At 37.6% G+C, this 17,793-nt stretch overlaps 1 protein-coding gene across 3 annotated transcripts in view; it reads right to left on the minus strand.

Moving 5' to 3' along the window:
- USP34 (ubiquitin specific peptidase 34) overlaps nucleotides 1-17,793 on the minus strand; it is a 170,366-nt gene that overhangs the window by 26,597 nt on the left and 125,976 nt on the right. For all 3 annotated transcript variants that reach the window (XM_088149723.1, XM_088149716.1, XM_088149729.1), the window contains 12 exons: nucleotides 16,101-16,166; nucleotides 15,467-15,547; nucleotides 14,074-14,159; nucleotides 13,466-13,634; nucleotides 13,199-13,273; nucleotides 9,872-10,023; nucleotides 8,395-8,443; nucleotides 8,197-8,301; nucleotides 8,052-8,096; nucleotides 2,349-2,453; nucleotides 1,579-1,726; nucleotides 531-1,165 (listed from right to left, as the gene is read on the minus strand). In XM_088149723.1, the coding sequence (XP_088005849.1) occupies nucleotides 531-1,165; nucleotides 1,579-1,726; nucleotides 2,349-2,453; nucleotides 8,052-8,096; nucleotides 8,197-8,301; nucleotides 8,395-8,443; nucleotides 9,872-10,023; nucleotides 13,199-13,273; nucleotides 13,466-13,634; nucleotides 14,074-14,159; nucleotides 15,467-15,547; nucleotides 16,101-16,166 (1,716 nt within the window). The remainder of the gene's footprint in view (nucleotides 1-530; nucleotides 1,166-1,578; nucleotides 1,727-2,348; nucleotides 2,454-8,051; nucleotides 8,097-8,196; nucleotides 8,302-8,394; nucleotides 8,444-9,871; nucleotides 10,024-13,198; nucleotides 13,274-13,465; nucleotides 13,635-14,073; nucleotides 14,160-15,466; nucleotides 15,548-16,100; nucleotides 16,167-17,793) is intronic.

Genomic DNA, 17,793 nt, shown 5'->3' on the forward strand with positions numbered 1-17,793 from the left:
CTATTAAAAGAGTAAAGACTGGTTTGCTTCTTCAACTCAAGATATGCTTTTGCTTCCTTTACAGCAATCATATCTGATGCATTAGGATAGGGAGAATGACAGTGATCAAAAGAACTGCCCAAGTACTCAGAATTCCACAAGATGGTGGGGCAATGAAGAAAAGGAGATGTATAGCACACAAATAATTATATCATAGTTGCCATTAGACAATGACAGAACTGCTACTAGGCTGGATGAAAGTACTGTCCCAATTCCACTATGCCTGTCTTCTGGGAGATTTCTGGGACATGCACCAGTATCACTGAATTTAAATTAGAGCCAAATACAATTTTTTCACTATTATCAACTGACCTCTTTGGATCTGCAAAGAGATACAGCTTTATTTTCTGACATTTTGTTCATGTGAATACTCTTGCCCATCATCTTTTTTCCCCCTTAAAATGGCATTTCCATGAAATGCTGCTGTTTTTAATGCTGTTCTTTTGAAAAATTTCTTTTTCTGCCTTTCACTCTGTATGAATTTGACTTACCCCAGGATACTGGCTGGCATGTGGTGTGAGATTCTTAAATGCCCACTGGATATTCTGATGAGAAGCCAACTGCCTGGTAAATGCAGGGGACTGCTCGCAGCATAGCCGCAGAATGCCATAGTAGGCAGGTAGCATTCCACGGTTAAAAAGCACCACATCCTGGTCGTCATGATCTGCTAGGATGTAATTGAAGGCAATGTTTTTGGTCACCACTGGATTCTGCACAATAAGACGCACATTCTCAGGGCAGTCAACGCAGACATTGTACCAGAAAGAGAGCAGGGCCTGCTTATTGTGGTTGGTAGCAATAGCAGGCTCAGAAAGTTTAGGTTGAAAAAGGTTCCACAAATCCATGAAGTAAGTAGAAAACATTAGTTTTTCTGTTTTGGAGATCAAGCAGTAAGTCATAAAACTGAAGTAGGGTACCAGCTTTGTAGTCCCATGAACAGCAGCATCAACATAAAGCTTAGCTCTTGAGAGCAGTCCAAGCAGCACATTATAAACTTGATGAAGAACAACTGTAGTATCTGGACTAAGGGGAAGATCTCGAGTAGGGATGTGTAGTGAGCGGGTGGATCGGAACATTTGCCGGAATGAATTGCTTGGAATAAGAGAGACCAGAAGATAGGCTGCAGCTGCAAAAAAACAAACACACAGGTAAATAAAGCAGCTAAACTTTTTGGGTTGTGCATATTCACTTAAAAAAAAAAGGATTTGTGTTTTTTGTCTAAAATTTGATTTTCACAAAATACTCTGATCATATGACACTACTGATAAAAGAGAAATGTAGCTACTGGCAGAGAGATGAGAAAAACAATCAATGCTGGGACTTCAGTTCCTGTCTTTCTAAATTTTGGCAGGAAATTCTGAATATTGAACTGAATATTTGGAAATATTTCACTCATTTTCTTTTAAATTTTGTCACTAAAATACTGTATGTGAAATAAACAGAACAACGGGGTTCACATTTTCACACAACCCAATTAAACAATGAACTTATTCACAGGAAATTAAGAAGGAGCCAATTTTCTTCTGCTTAGCAACTTACAGGTTCTCACTCTAGGGTAGTTATGAGCCAAAAGAAAGCGTTCTACCCAGTTCTCCATATTCTGCAGAACCCAGCTGTGGGCAAGCTTATTTCGTGGTGTCTGCACTGCTAGCCAATCCAAACACTGAGATGGGTTGTACTCAATCACCTAAAAATATTGGGAAAATGGAGAAACATCATGAAACATAAAACAAAAACAAGACTACTGGATAGCACTCTATATATCAACAGTTCAGCTAGTAAACTGTATGAAGGCTATTAATTGTGCTTGCTAGTTGAGAGGAAATACAGTCCTTACATGTGGCATAGTCACTTTAAAAGACTTTATACCTTAAGATCACACTCCACAAACTCAGCAGAAGACAGTCAAACGAGGAACTTCACTTGTGAAGGCTCAAGTGCCACTGTCTCACAGAATTAATTCAATACCATTAGTTTTATGCCTCCAGCAGTTTTTTCATGGGCTAACTAAAATTATAGTTATAATTTATTATCTTTTAATTATAAATCAATACCCCCAAAGAAAGATCAGTAAGAAAATCAACAGGCAGGCTGAATCTTTTACTAGTTTTATCTACTGACTGATGCAAGAAGACTCTGCCCAAAGATACTAGATTCTTTGTCAGACAATAGTTATCATTTCCACAGTCCAGGGGTATAACAATTAAGTCTAATAATCTTTACAACATAGACATTACGCTGGTTATTTTCTCTCAGTAATATGGAGATGTGACAAATCTTTGAATTTATTTAATTTAGGCATACTTTACCTCCCATATCCTTTGGAGAATATAAGATGCAAATGGTGGCATTCCTGGAGGTCCACCAGCAAATTCCATAAGCATAGTCAACAACTTGAAAAAAGGATTTGCTGCCTGAAGTTAAAAACAAGGAGAAAAAGGTTATATATATCATATAAGGAATCCATAAATAGGTTTTAAAGAACAACTCCTAAGTCATAGCTGATTTTATTGAATGGTTTATTTATCTGCATTCAAAGCACATATTTTAAATACGCATACACATTACCCTCTCCTGTTTGTGGCTCCAAGCAGTTAACTAATATTCACATACAACACTATCATTACATATAATCTAAGAAGTTAGAAAGACTTAAACAAAGCCCTCTTCTAAACTCTAACAAGGAGGTAAGTAGCCTCAACTCCAGAACTAGTTATTGTATAATCTATACCACACCACAGACTAGGTAGAATTAGTTACTGATATGTTTATTTTAGGCAAGTCTTAAAACTGGAACCCCCCAAAATATCCAAGAACATGGGTCAGACAGCATGTATAGAGCTGATCCTGCAAACAATCTGGGCCCAAGCCATGTAAGGCTTAACATGTGTAATCACCTTGAACAGAACCTCAGAAAGGAACTGATAAGCAATGCAGCTGCTTCAACACAAGGATGATATGACATCTTCTGGAAGCAGTATTCACTTTGCTACCATATTCTAGGTGAATTAATCTGGACTTTCAAAGGCTACTGCAATAATCCAAATTTGAGGTTGCCAGAGATGCATTTACACCAGGACTCTTTTCTTCAGAAAAGAGGCTCTTTTGCCACCAGTGTAATATAATGTGGCTATCCAGTTCAATGTAGGAAGCAAGAGGATCCCAATTTAAGAACTTGGTCACTACCAGGAAGTGCAACCTATCCAGATGAGGCATTTATCCCAAACCTTAATCCCAGATTCTGGGATCAACAGCAAGTTTATAATGTCAAGATTTATGTTTGGATTTACAAAGTAAATGATTTAAAAAGAAATCCAAATATTTGTCAGTGATCCTTAGCCAAACTGTGGTATCATAAATCACCAGTCTGATACCTTTTCAACTGAAGTAATGTCATGCCTGCCTATACTGAAGAAAGACAATCATATGTAACAGATCATTTAGCATTCTGATGAAAAGGTCCAGAAAAGTGCCTATAAGGCAAATGAAGGTCAGAAAGAATCCATGTCATGTTTTTGCAGAGGAACATTGGCCTCTGTGTAGATCCTAGAGACTACTGAATCCACTTCAAGGCAACCCTTTCTTATACAAAGGAAAAGGTATATTCAGATATTATCTCCTTCCCCACTTCTATTTCTTGATGTAATAAAACTCTGGCCTTAAAAAATTATAACAATATATTTGTTCATTCTGGCCAGTATCTACCCTGACTGGCTATGGATCTACAGGGCTTCATACATAGAACAATGTATCACTTTATCAACTACCTGATCTTTTGAACTGGAGATGCTTGGGCCTATAACATACAGCATAATAAACAGAATACTGGAGTTGTCCAAGCAACATCCTGCATGGCACAATATTTGTATTATTATTGTTAGATTTATATCCCATTTTTCTCCAGTAGTTCAATGCAACATACCTACAGATTTCCCTTCATTTCATCCCCTCAACCATCCTGTAACATAGGTTGATGTGACAGAAAGCCTGGGCCAAGTTATCCAGTGATTTTTAATGACTGAGAGTGAACTTGAACTAGGTTACCCCAGTCACAGTCAAACATCTTAACCAATATACCACGCTGGTTCTCTGAGTGGCAACATGGTCAAATACTCAGGAGAAAAATGTAAGACAATCATAGAAGTTAAACAAAGGAACCTAGGTTATCTTAAAGTAATTCTCTGCATTTTGAATTATGACTAAGCTATGAAGACCTGAGTTTGGGGATGGTTGAAACTTCTCCCAAGATCTTGACTGAAGCTCTCTATAAAAACCTTCTTTGATAGTTGCTCACTCCTGCTGATTCAGAAGAAGTGATAGTTACATCTAGTTGTCTGTTACCTTTCTTTTGGATTAAGGGCATTGGCCTAACTTTTTCCTTGTTTCAACCAGATTATTCTGCCGAAAAGGTACATGGCCATAAAGAGGACTGAGCCTAGATTAGAAACAGCTGCTATAGTCCAAAAGACCAAAAAAAAGATAAATCTTGCAAAAGCTAAAACCCTGGACTAATTCTAATGTGACAACAGATATGAAGAGTTATCTATTATAGGCAGTAATCTAATTCAGATCCTTCTTTGGATTAGTTTTACTCTCTATAAAAAAGGAAGTCCAGAATTAGCCAACAAGATGCAGGAGGTAGTTCTTCTTTTAGTGCTTTAATCATTTATAATCACTGTCACTCTTGGGGGTACAGTTCATTCTGCTTTAATTATTCCATCATTACCTTGATGCTTGCAATAGATTCAAACAACATCCTTCCCTAGGATGTCTGGATTCCTGAGAATCTGGTTCCAGACCTAAATTGGAAATTGCTTTAGAGCAACTTTTTCCCAGTCTGATGTCAATCAAATGTGCTGGGTGTCAGCTCCCAAGATACCTAGTGATTGTGATACATTGGCTGGGGATTATGGAAACTGAAATCATGCAGGGTAGCACATGAAGATTGTTTTAGAGAATGGCAGAAAATGTTCAATAGTGACCAGTACATTAACTTTTTCACATATTATAGTCAGATTAAAGTCCAGCTTTTTTGTGGTTAGGGTTATATAACATATTAAGCTAGGCCAAAATGGGTTTGGATAGTCTATGGTTCAGTGTGATGTGGGAATCCAGATCCTGTATTTATTTATTTATTTATTTAATTTCTCAGCCGCCCATCTCCCCCCAATGGGGGAGCTCTGGGGGTGACATATGTCAAAATTATTATACATTTTATTTGTTTGGGCATCACATGGTATGTGGATAATCTAGGGTTAGAGTTCAATGTATTGTATGAACCAAATACATACCACATGTATTACTGGAATCTACTTTACTGTTATAGGGTATAATAACAGAATCTTGAAAGCCTGACAGAGGTTCTTTCCATTCTTATACTAAAGAGAATCAGGGTGGGACAGTTCTTTCCTCACCCCTTTCTGTCTATATGGACTAAGATGATGCTTACATAAAGGCCACTGAATTCCTTCTTCAAGGCCACCTTTGTACTCCTCTACACTTTTGTTGAACACAGAAACATTGAAATAGCAGATTCCACAACCCAATATAAGCAGAATGTGAGAATACCAAGTTACTGTTATGAAGAAACCAATGTTTAGACATATACCATATCTTTATCAGGTGTAAAAATGGAGTGTAAACTTAGAGAAGAGTTTCTATTCTGGAATTTTCTCCCTTCTCTTCTGGTCACAGAAGGAAGAAGGGAGAAAGAGAACAGGAAGAGGATGGTGATGAATCTAGTCCCTATTTTTAAGAAAATCTGCTCTTGGATTGGTGAAAAAACAAACTGATAAAGCCACAAATCACTGCTAGCTTAATTAAACAATGGGAAATACAGAATACAGACTTATTAGAAGACATCAGTCAAGCAGGAATGTGAAGAGACTTGAAAAGATTTGACAATTTTCCCCTATTGTTTGAAAAAAGCTAGAGCCTGCTTTTATATGTGGGCATGCCTTCTTGTTGTTAGAAACAGTAGTGTTCTATGTCTATATGTTTTCAGCACTTTGAGAAATGTTAACATCTTAATTTTTGACAGGTCAGAATTGGTAATCCACCAAGTATCTCATTTTGAAAAGAAAATAACTAAAACAGGAATAAAAATGCCATTACATTGTCATGAGGAAGACCATTCATAAAACATGGAAATCTGTGCTTCAGTGTTGGAAACCCTCATGATAGCAAAAGCAAGTTTGTATAGCATGTGAAATAATTTCAGCTTGGTTTTGCTGTACAAGAATAAGCATGACATTGATACTTGCACAGAGAATCTCTTTAACAGTTGGAGCTATTTGCTTCTGTCAAAATATAGATGAGGTGTGCTCAGAATCATGAGGAAGCAAGTAGAAAGCTGGTAAAGAAACAAGGACTCAAAAAGAAGAACTGAAAAGTTTAAAATTTTAAGAGACATTATGAATCAAGACAAATAAAAGCAAGCAAAAGCACTTAATATTTAGAATAAAGACAAGAAGAAGGGAGTTGAGTACCAGAGAACTATCCTGGCTTGGAAAAGAAATAAGTCTAATACCAAGTCTTGACAAAAATATAAATCATATGATCCCTGTCTTCCTGGGCAATGGGAGACATTATCCTACTGTTGGATATCCAATTAAAATGGAAAAATAGATTTTCACTGACACTAGTGAATAGTTATACAGTGGTGCTTAAGAGCTTGTGAACCCTTTTGAATTTTCAGTATTTCTGCATAAATATGACCTAAAACATGATCTGTTCTCCACACAAGTCCTAAAACTAAATCAAGAGACTCTCCAAAAAGAACACTGCTGCCTATCTACAGTTTGCAAAAGACCATGTAGATAAGTCAGAAGACTACTAAAAGCGTGTTCTATGGAAGGGTGAGACCAAAATAGGACTTTTTGGCTTGAATGAAAACTCTTATGTTTGGTGAATGGCAAATGCTGCATAGCAGCATAAGGACCTTATCCCATCTGTAAAACATGGTGGTGGCAGTATTACGGTTGGGCCTGCTTTGCTGCCTCTGGACTGGGACGGCTTGTCATCATTGATGGAACTATGAATTCTGAATTGAACCAGCAAATTCTACAGGAAAATGTCAGGGTATCTGTTCATGAACTGAAGCTCAAGAGAAAGTGGGTCCTGCAGCAAGACATCAACCCAAAACACACGTCATACGACCAAAGGATGGTTAAAGAAGAAAAAGTTAATGTTTTGGAATGGCCAAGTCAAAGTCCTGACCTTAATTCTATAAAATGTTGCAGAAGGACCTGAAGTGGGCAGTTCATGCAAAGAAGCCCACCAACATCCCTGAGCTGAAGCTGTTCTGTAAAGAGGAATGGGCTAAAATTCCTCCAAGCCAATGTACAGGACTGATCAACAGTTACTGGGAACATTTAGTTGCAGTTACTGTTACCCAAGAGGGGGCACATACTTTTGCCACACACAAATATGTAGCTTTGGATCATTTTCTTCAATAAATAAATGACCATGTATAATGTTTTTGACTCAACTGTTTAATTGGGTTCTCTTTATCTAGTTTTAGGACTTGTGTGGATATCATATCAGGTTTTGGGTCATATTCATGCAGAAATATTGAAAATTCAGAAGGGTTCACAAACTTTTAAGCACCACTGTATAACAAAGCTGAATACAGTAAATGCTGCTATTCAAGGGCTGCTGAACTAGTATCTCTCATGCCGTACTGACTACTGAGATTAAGTGGAGTGTGACCTTAATGCTCCTACTCCTTTCTACTTGGCCAGAGTCATGGATTTAATTACTTGTATGGCAGTATGTTTATCTGGTTTCTCACTTCAGCAAAAGAAGAACTGCCTCAGTGCAAAGGCATCAGCTGTGTGCATCTGTGCCAAAGGAAGGTGCAAGTATAGCACAATGGGACCATAAAACAATGCGGGATCATATTTCACTGCAGGATCATTATACTGGGGACAGATAACAACTTTAAGAATGTTGAATATGACCATCAAACAATTTAATATATGGTAGCAAAATACTGTACTATTATTACATACCTCAGGAGTCAACTTGGCTATAGATGTGAAAAGCATGGATACAATCTGTAAGAGAGGAAGAAATCCTTTGATCATATGCAACTCTAGGGAAAATATTCAGTTAAGCTCTCAGAGTGAATACAACTAGTAACAGCTAGTAACTTACATGTTCTGCAAGTCTGTTATTATACCGACAAAGGCTGAAAATAAGATTGCAGGTCTGCCTAATGTTGATTCCATCTCGAATATGTTGGAATAAGAAAGGAAAACCCTGGAACAAATTCAGCGTGTTACTGCAGCAGACATTTTAAAAGTGCATGTTTTAAAACTGTTACCTGTTGTTTTTCATGTCTAGATATATTACCTTGCCTCCAGTTAATGCTGCCATATCATTCTGGGATAAAGTCAAGTGCCTAAAACACATACAAAAAATGGACCATTTATTTCACGAATCACCCAACTAGTAAAAATAAAATTGCTTTCCTGTATTTTCTTGGAGTTCTTGGATGTAAAGCCACACTTTCAGGAAATCAACCAGGCTGACAAATGCTAGGAAGCTCAAGCAAGCCATGTCAAAAGTTATACTTTGATCTCCATTTATCAGGAATGGGGGTCACACAAGGAAAGAGAGCTTTTCTTTCCATAGTTCCGGACCCAAAACCAGGAAACAAAATGATAAATGTACATTGACTTTAATGGCAAGAATATGCCAAGTATGGGCTACAAGCAAGCAACTGTTTTTTTCCCATTGAGTGTTATCATATATATGGCTGACAGCTTCAATTTACTTTCAGCATACAATACTGACAGATGAATGATTAGCAGTTCTGCTGGTAGCTCAGATAGTATTGACATAAATGAGGAGGAATACATGAGAATATACAGTAAACCATTAATCTATATAGCTCAGGACTGGGGAAAAAATTGCCCAAAATTCAGAACACTCCTCAGAATCACTCCTGTGAATCAGGTGATATCATGAAGAATGCCTTTTTATAGCCTTTATAACAAATATCTAGCTTTTCAAGGTGCCTTGGTCACCTGATAGAAAACATTGATTCAAGGGATGGCCAGATGATACAATCTAATGGATCAGATTTTATGCTTCCTTAATCAACAATGACTCGCAGCCATTTTCTTGGATTTTGGACAGAAGTCTTTCACAGCCCTACTTGGAGATGGCAGGAATTGAACCTGAGATCTTTTGCATATGAAACATAAAATGTATTAGTAATCTGAGGCCCTGCCTACTTAGCATGTATACAATTACCAAATCCACTGATTTTGCACTGGTTCAGTCATCTAAATATCAAAACATCAAAATAATCTCTATCACTCTGAGACTGTATTCTACTTTTTCATCATTAAAAACAAAAACGCTAGAGATGCCCAATGTGGTATTATCTCAGTATCTCAAAGGAAAAGGGACATATACCATATATACTCATGTATAAGCCCATATGCAGGTAAACCAACCCTCAAATTTTAAACCAAAATACCATGAAAAATGTGCCACCTGAAGATAAACCAACCAGGTTATCTCTGGATGGGCTTATTCGTGAGTATATAAGTGATATATAGGTACTTTTAAAAAGTATTACTGTATTTACTTGCAGATAAGCTGAACCCAATTTGGGGTGTATTTTGGGACCTAAAATTCTCGGCTTATCTGCGAGTATATAGGATATATGTAACACCTTAAGCAAATTGTATATGAAGACCCTGTTTGTAAGTTTTCTCAGAGTGGCTTATACTGTCAAATTATATAAAAATGTTAAAAACCAGAATAAGAATAATAAATGCAATACATAAATACTCTGATGTATTTGAACTCTTCTTACCTTTCTGATCGAGACTGTTCTACCAGAAGAGCTATCAGAGCAATCATCTTTTCAAGTGCAGCAGGCCTATATTTTTCTTCTGCTAAAGAAAGAATGTCTTCCTCCTCCTCCTCCTCCTCTCCTTCTTCTTCTGACAGCACCTCAACTTGTGGCTGAAGAAAAATCAGAAAAATAAATAATCTCCATCTCTCTCTCATTACAGATCTCTGCCAAAGGACTTATTTTTGCTAAGTGATCAAGGACATACAACACAACTGGATGTGTGTGTGTGTGTGTTTGTGTGTGTTTAATCATGCTAAACTCTAGAACTGCACAAATTGTGGGATTGGTTTTTCATGGTTTTATATTGTGAGTTGCCTAGAGTCAGTTGGAGTCGGGTGATGCTTGAATTGAATTAAATAAATGATCTCAAATCTAGCTTCATAATCAAAATGGTGAAAAGAAAGATCCACTAGGGATAATGTTATAGAGATAATCTGTGTGGAAAAACTTCAAACAAAGTGGACTGTAGACCATGATAAATTTGTTAGACAGATTTTTGTGGACAAGAGATGAGAGTAGGCATGACATATCTCTTTGAAAGGCTGGAATTGATCCAAGAAAGTGCCAATGAGAGATTAGGCTTTACATCCACTACCTAAGGAACAAGAGGTCTGCTGAACTTCTGTCCTCCATCATTCTTAGTTGGTACAGACTAATTAGTGCTAAAAGATTATTATTCCTTGCCCTGTGGAAAAACACAGGAATAGACTCTTTGTAACTCTGAAGCATTTTCCAGTTGTCTTTTCTGGCTTTTCTCCAGCTCTTAACTGGTATTCCAAGCCAGAGAAGACAATGAATGGCTTCTTCAGGCTCTATGATGATGATGACTGGCCAACTGGGTGATGCAAGCCTTGTGGTGGCTGGAAACTGTTTTCCCTCCAATGGCTGGACAGCCATTTTGTCTGGAGGCTTAAGGAGAGAAGCAGTGAGTTGCTTCAAAACTTCTATGGGAGAAATAATAGGCCCTGGCAAAACCAGAACTTCCCATGCCACCCCACAGAGGGCAATAATCAAAGACTCTGCAAAAAGACATGGTGGGGGTGGGAAAATGAGAAAGAAGGAAACACAAAATAAAGAGGAACAAATAAAATAAAAAATCCAGCAACTGTGAACTGTGTTCTAAGAGTAGTTGTTCAAACTCTGAGCTACTGGCTCAATAAGCAAAGCCAGTCAGGGAGGACATGGCTTCCCTTGGAAATAGAGCTAGAAGGACCATTTAGCCAATAAAATCCAAACCCCTGCTTCGTGAAGGATTCAAAGTAAAACATCCAAGACAAATGGTAATGTAGCCTCCATTGGAATACATATAACAAAAAGGAACCCAGAACTTCTCAAGATAACTGGTTCAACTGTCAAACTATTACTGCTGTTAAGAGTTTTTTTTAATATTCAAGCAGAATCTGCCTTCCAGTACCTTGAACCCATGCTTTCATACTCTATACTCTGGAATGATGGAAAACAGGTTGTGATCTTCCATTGTGTGACATCTTATTAGTTATCTGAACGGTCTTACTATATCTTCTCTGTATCTTTCTTCTCAAAGAAATATTCCAAATTCCTTCAATCTCTCTTTACAGAAGTTAATTTCTAGTTCTAACCATCCTTGTTGTTGTTCTCTGAATCTGCTTTAGAATAATTATTATTAATTTAGACTGATTTGGGTTTTTAGTTGCTGCCTGGGTCTTATATTATGTTATTGTATTGTTTTTAAGTATTGTAAGCCACCCAGAGTTATTGTGAGATGGGCAGCTAAAAAAAAAAAAAATAAATAAAATAAAATAAAATAAAATAAAATAAAATAAAATAAAATAAAATAGGTACCAATGTTTGTGGTAGGGTTTCACCAAAGACTAGAGGAACTATTACTTCCCATCACTTGAAAATTGTGGCTGTGGAGGTATTCTTAAATTACATTTGCTTTTTTACAACAATTATTGCACTACTTACCCATATTCAGCTTGTAATCAGCTACTATTCCAAGTAGTATTACCAAGGCCATTATTCCCTATTCTATAACTCTGCATTAGTTTTGCCTCCTAATCAAGAACCTTATACAGTGGAACCTTGGGTTACGAACGCTTCTGTTAACGAACTTTTTGGGTTACGACCAGCTCCGGCCACAAATTTTTGCTTCGGTTTGCGAACTCCGCCTCGGGGTACGAACAGGATACACGGCCATTTTCCCTCCCGTGACACGGTCCGCGGCCATTTTTCCGCCCCTGATACGTGGTCCGCGGCCATTTTCCGCCCCTGACACGTGGTCCGCGGCCATTTTTCCGCCCGACACGTGGTCCGTGGCCATTTTTCCGCCCCTGATATGTGGTCCGCGGCCATTTTTCCACCCCTGACACGTGGTCCACGGCCATTTTTCCGCCCCTGACATGTGGTCCGCGGCCATTTTCCGCCCCTGACATGTGGTCATAGGGAGGGGGACTCTCCCTCCAAGCAATAGCTGCCTCCCTGTCCTCCACGCCAGAACGGATTAACGGTAATTACATTGAACCTTATGGGGAAATTTCCTTCGGGTTGCGACCAATTCGGGTTGCAACCAGAGTCATGGAACGAATTAAGTTCGTAAACCGAGGTTCCACTGTATCTGTCTGTTAAGCCCCACTTAAATAGCTTATTAGAATGTCATGAGGTACTTTGTCAAATGCTTTGTGAAAATCAAGATACAGTACATCTACAGCATTCTCATAATATACTATGGAAGTTACCCAATCAAAACATTATTTGTCTGGCAAAACTCATTTTTTACAAATTCATACTGACTTTTTTCAATTAAAAGTGGAGGTTACAGATTTCCTTGACTTCCCTTTATTCATTTTTAAAGGCAGGGACATTTGCCCTCCTCCAATAATCTGACACTTTATTAGTTCTCCAAGATTTCATAAAGTTAAGGTTTAAAAGTTTGGCCAAACTATCATCACTTTCCTTCAGTATTCTAACATGGAATTATTCAGGTTCTGAAGATTTAAACTTAAATGACTTTCTGCCCACATTTCTATTAACTTCAACTTTCACTTGTGCTCCTTCATCCTGTTCTTTGCAGGTGTAAGGTGGAACATGTGCTGTCTTGTTGAAGAAGACTGAGACAACTTGCTGGAGAATAAAATCAACTATGGTCTGATACATAAGCTCAAGAGAGACATTGTCCTGAAGTCATGGAATGTCTCTATGATTCTGGAGGATCAGACTTTTTTTTTATATTCTCAATTTTCAAACCTATTTCAATCACATTAATATGAAAATCTATGTTTCTATAAAAGGTTATTCCAGACTTACATTTTCAGGACCTTTAGTTCCCATGTAGAAATGAACCATTGTTGAAATTGCTTGCAGAGAAAGCAAAAACTGGCTCTGAAAATAATTGAATATAAAATACGTAAGTAATAATTGTTTATATTCTGCCTTCTTCCCTAAGCTGATTTTATAATAAACACAGAAATGCAAAGTTTAAAGAACAAAAATGTTGATGGCACTCAAACTTAGTAATGAATAATAAATATAAATAGCAGAATTCATACAAAATCAAAAGTGAATTACACTCACTTCTTCTTCTCCCATTTTGGCAAATTCATAAAGAAAGGCAAAGTATTCGGTGAGATGTTTACTGTGAGGTTTAACACCATGTTCCATAATTGACAAAAGAGTCTTCACGAAACGAGTCACACATGAGCGACTACCAATATCTTCCACAGGACCATCCATGTCATCCGAACTGAAAATACATTTCATCGTGCATCAGTGTATATTGAGGTTACTGAAGGCAAAATGACCCAAAATGAATCTGAAAGGTTATTCCAACCTCCTGCATTATTGCAAACTACACTATCTTTAGGACAGTATGTGAAATGGTTAACAGTGCTTATTTTATTATTGTACATGTTCTATTGAATAAAAATGCTGAGGATACACCCACATGAGTAAACTCTTCTCAGTTTCATGGCCTAACTGAAAATAATAGTATCATGAAAGGGCATGCCATAATCTTCCAAGAGAAACTGTTTATAATTTACTGTATTGCAGTTGAGTAACAGAAAAAGTTATCTGATGTAAAAGACCAATGGAAATGTTCCCCATTATATTTAATACTGTTATATGATAAATTAGTGTTATGAAATAAATATTTGAAATTGAATTATTTTAAGAAAATGTACCAGTCTTCTAGTCCTGGCTGTAGGTAGAGATGAGCATGGACTGGCCTTAGCCGCTGAATCACATGAATGCACAAACGCTGAAACATCTGTAAAGTCATAAGCTTTAAGGTTACCTTGGGATTACAGACATATTTGCTTTAACAAAGCTTCAGAAACACAATGTTCATGGATTATTTGGTTGAAATGTTCATCACTGAATTATTGACATTTTGCCTTCATTTTACACATATAAGACTACTTTATACAGAATATACCTGAAATAACTTAATCATAGAACCTCAAGGACTAGAAAGGACCATCGAAATCTTTTAGTACAGTCCCTTGCTTAATGCAGGAATTTATTACTGCAGCATCCTTGACCATGCAGAGTGTTTCTGAACACTTCCACTGAAAGGGAGTCCACTACATTTTAAGGCAGTCAGTTCCTTTGTAGAACAGCTCTTACTATTAGAATATTTCTCCTGATGTACAAACATAATCTATTTCCATTTAATTTAACCACATTGTTTCTTATCCTGTCTTCTGAAATGACTCTGAAAAATACATTGTCTTCTATGTGATGGCCTTTCAGATATTTGAAGACAGCTATCATGTGTCCTTGCAGTCTACACATACCCAATGCCTCCAACCATTTCTCGGGTTTTTTCTTCTAAGTCCCTTATCATCTTGATTGTTCTGTTTAACATACATTCCAGTTTTTCAATATCCTTTCTAAAATGTGGTGTCCATAACAGGATGGAACACTCTAGACATGGTCAATGCAAGATAGAAAAGAACTATGACTTCTTTTGGTCTTGACACTATACTTCTATTCATGGAGCCCAGGACTATATTTGCTTTTTTTTTTTTGCAGTGACATCACAAAAAACTTTTAGAAATACACAGAAAACTTTACTGTAACTTCTAAAATATTCCAGTTGCAATAATCCAAAATGGGGCAGTATTCCCATATACAAAACAGTCTTTGGGCCCATTCCTCAGACAGCAGCCCTTCTGGCTAAATGGCAAACCACTACTGGGAGAGGAGTTGAGGTTTTTTTTTTGAAAAAATAGGTATAAGCTACTTGTAATGTGTAATGGGGCCCTGATGCTCAAGTAAAAATGCACCTAAACAAATCTTTTTGAATTTATTTTGGTATGCAGACTAAATTCCAAGGCCTACATGTACACTTAGACTTTGTTATATTCTTTGCCAGAAATCATTCCAAAAACTGCCATACTGTTTCTGAGCTGAAGACCTCAAAGAATGTGAAGTACCTCAAATATGCACAATAATATCAAGGGCACTGCAATCTATGGTGTTGAATCTGATGATTAAAATTCATTCTATGAATTTAACAGCCTAATCCTAAGCAACAACATTTTAAATGACACATATAATGCTTTATCTTACCTGTCTTACAATCTGATTGGGGCATTTAATTAAAATCTGCATAGGCCACCAGTCATCATCAGCCATACGATCAAGAAACCACTGAAAATAACATATATGATTAACATTTTAGCTTGCATTCATTAACAATGAAAGTATTTCCTATTCTACTATACATCCATATCATATTTTATTATTACAAGTTAAAGAACTTATGTTAAAGCCCCAAAAGTAATCCAGTAAATATCTGCATGGTTGGGAAGCAGCAAAAACCAGCATTTCACAGCTGTTTGAAGAAAAGAAGGCCAAGGTGCTAGTTGTCTTGTCTTCTAGATTCATGCCTTTGGACAGAATAAAGAAAGCCTATACAACATTATTGAAGGATACTACCGATAGGAAACTGATGACACTAGACAAATTATGAAATTTTTCAGAATTCCTTATGCATAAATCATAAATAGGAACCTTATCAAAAGGTCAAAACTGTTCTTATAGATGACTGTCTTACCTATGAATTAATTAAAAATTCCCTTCCTTTTAGGCAATCATGCAGCACTGAAAGCATCTGCTCCTAATAACAAAGGTAAATAAGTACTGCAATAGGATGTGCTTTGCTAATTTGTACATTTCATTGAATTCTTCATTTCTGCCTTACCTCACAAGCAGCTTGACTGTTGTTAAATTGCTTGGTTAACAGTTCAATCCACTGAAGCATTGTGGGCTAAAGGAAGCAAACATTCAAACTGAAGCACATACTATTTTTCCCACTTACATAACATTAAAAGCAACAGGTATGATGCAGTGATCTCAACAATACCGTCCCACCTCTCCCAGGCCCACAAAATGGTTAGTGATTTGATTTGAGCTTTAATAAAAGGCTTTGTCTTAAATCCTCAAATCATCTGAAGTTACTTCATCTGAAGATGACATACAGTATTGTATCATATTTATTTACAGGGTAATAAGATCTGAAAGCCTTCGACAATACAATAAGATCTGAAGTTACACATGGGTTCATTTGTCAAAGTTAAGATGTCTTATTCTTGGCTAAGGAAATCAAATTTGTCCATACAGGTAGCCCTCGTTTAGCAACCACAATTGGGACCTGCAACTTGACCACTAAGTGGAATATTACATGACCGCAACCGTGCTTATGATTTTACTTCAGCTTTCCTTTCCCTTCACTCCCCTGCCCTTTGGAATGCTCACCCCGGCACTAGGGTAATTAGCAAGAACAGAATTAATGTTTGTATTTACATTAATTGGAGATGAAGGGATTACAAGAGAGTAAGCAGGCACACAATGGGGAATACACATCGAAAGGAATGTGCTGGTGTGGGCTGTTTGCCTAGTGCACTTGGGGCTGCAAGGAGGGGGAGAAAAAAAACGGGTCAGGCACAAGAGAGACTGGAGAGGAAGAGATTACAAGAGAGTAAACAGGCACACAATGGGAAATACACTGGCTGTTTGCCTAGTGCACTAATGCTCACAGCCCTGAGCGCACTAGGCAAACAGCTGGCACTAGCATATTCCTTTCGATGTGTATTTCCTATTTTGTGCTTACTCTCTTGTAATCCCTTCCTCTCCAATCTCTCCACTGTGCAATGGGGGGAAACAGGTCAGGCACAGGACGTGTACTAACTGACTGTACAGGTAGTCCTCAGGTAACAATGGCAATTGGGACCAGAATTTCTATTGCTAAGCAATGCAGTCTTAAAGTGTGATGTCATATGACCACATCACTTAGCAACAGCAATCCTGATAGTCCTGGTTGCCGTTGTAACCCTGAGACCGCACAGGTCATTAAGAGAGAACCTTATGTGACGGGGGGGAGGGGGAGGGAGGGGGAGAGGGGGAGAGAGAGAGAGAGAGAGAGAGAGAGAGAGAGAGAGAGAGAGAGAGAGACGCTACAAAGATCATAAATACATGTCTTGATTGCAAAGTTATTTTTTCTCATTCGGTTTCTGGTGAGGCTAGTGAACTGACACCCACTCTCTGTGGGAGATACTGTGGCCGAAAGGCAGCTGGATGTAGATCCAGACTGCCAATAATTCTCTCTGGATAAAAGCAAGATCTTGATATTACCCTCATGCATTCCAGATAGCTGGCTTTTTTCTTTTTTTGTGAATCTGCAGCAGAAACTGATGTTTTTGCAGCTGCTTGCAATCAGCTGGGAGTCACGGGTTTCACCATGCTCTGAGCCATTCATGCAGCCTTTTAAGGACTTAAAGTTCATCTAAACCTCATCTTTTTAAACACCTTGGAGTTTAATTTTTTTCTTAGTAAAAAACCTTCGAAACCACAAGTTGGGCATTTGTTGGGTGTCTCTTCAGTATGTTTAAAAAAAA

This window comes from Python bivittatus, unplaced genomic scaffold, assembly GCF_059951505.1.
Source record: "Python bivittatus isolate LINGU-HERP-01145 unplaced genomic scaffold, Pbiv_v1 ctg000020_np1212, whole genome shotgun sequence".
Classification (NCBI taxonomy): Eukaryota; Metazoa; Chordata; class Lepidosauria; order Squamata; family Pythonidae; genus Python; species Python bivittatus.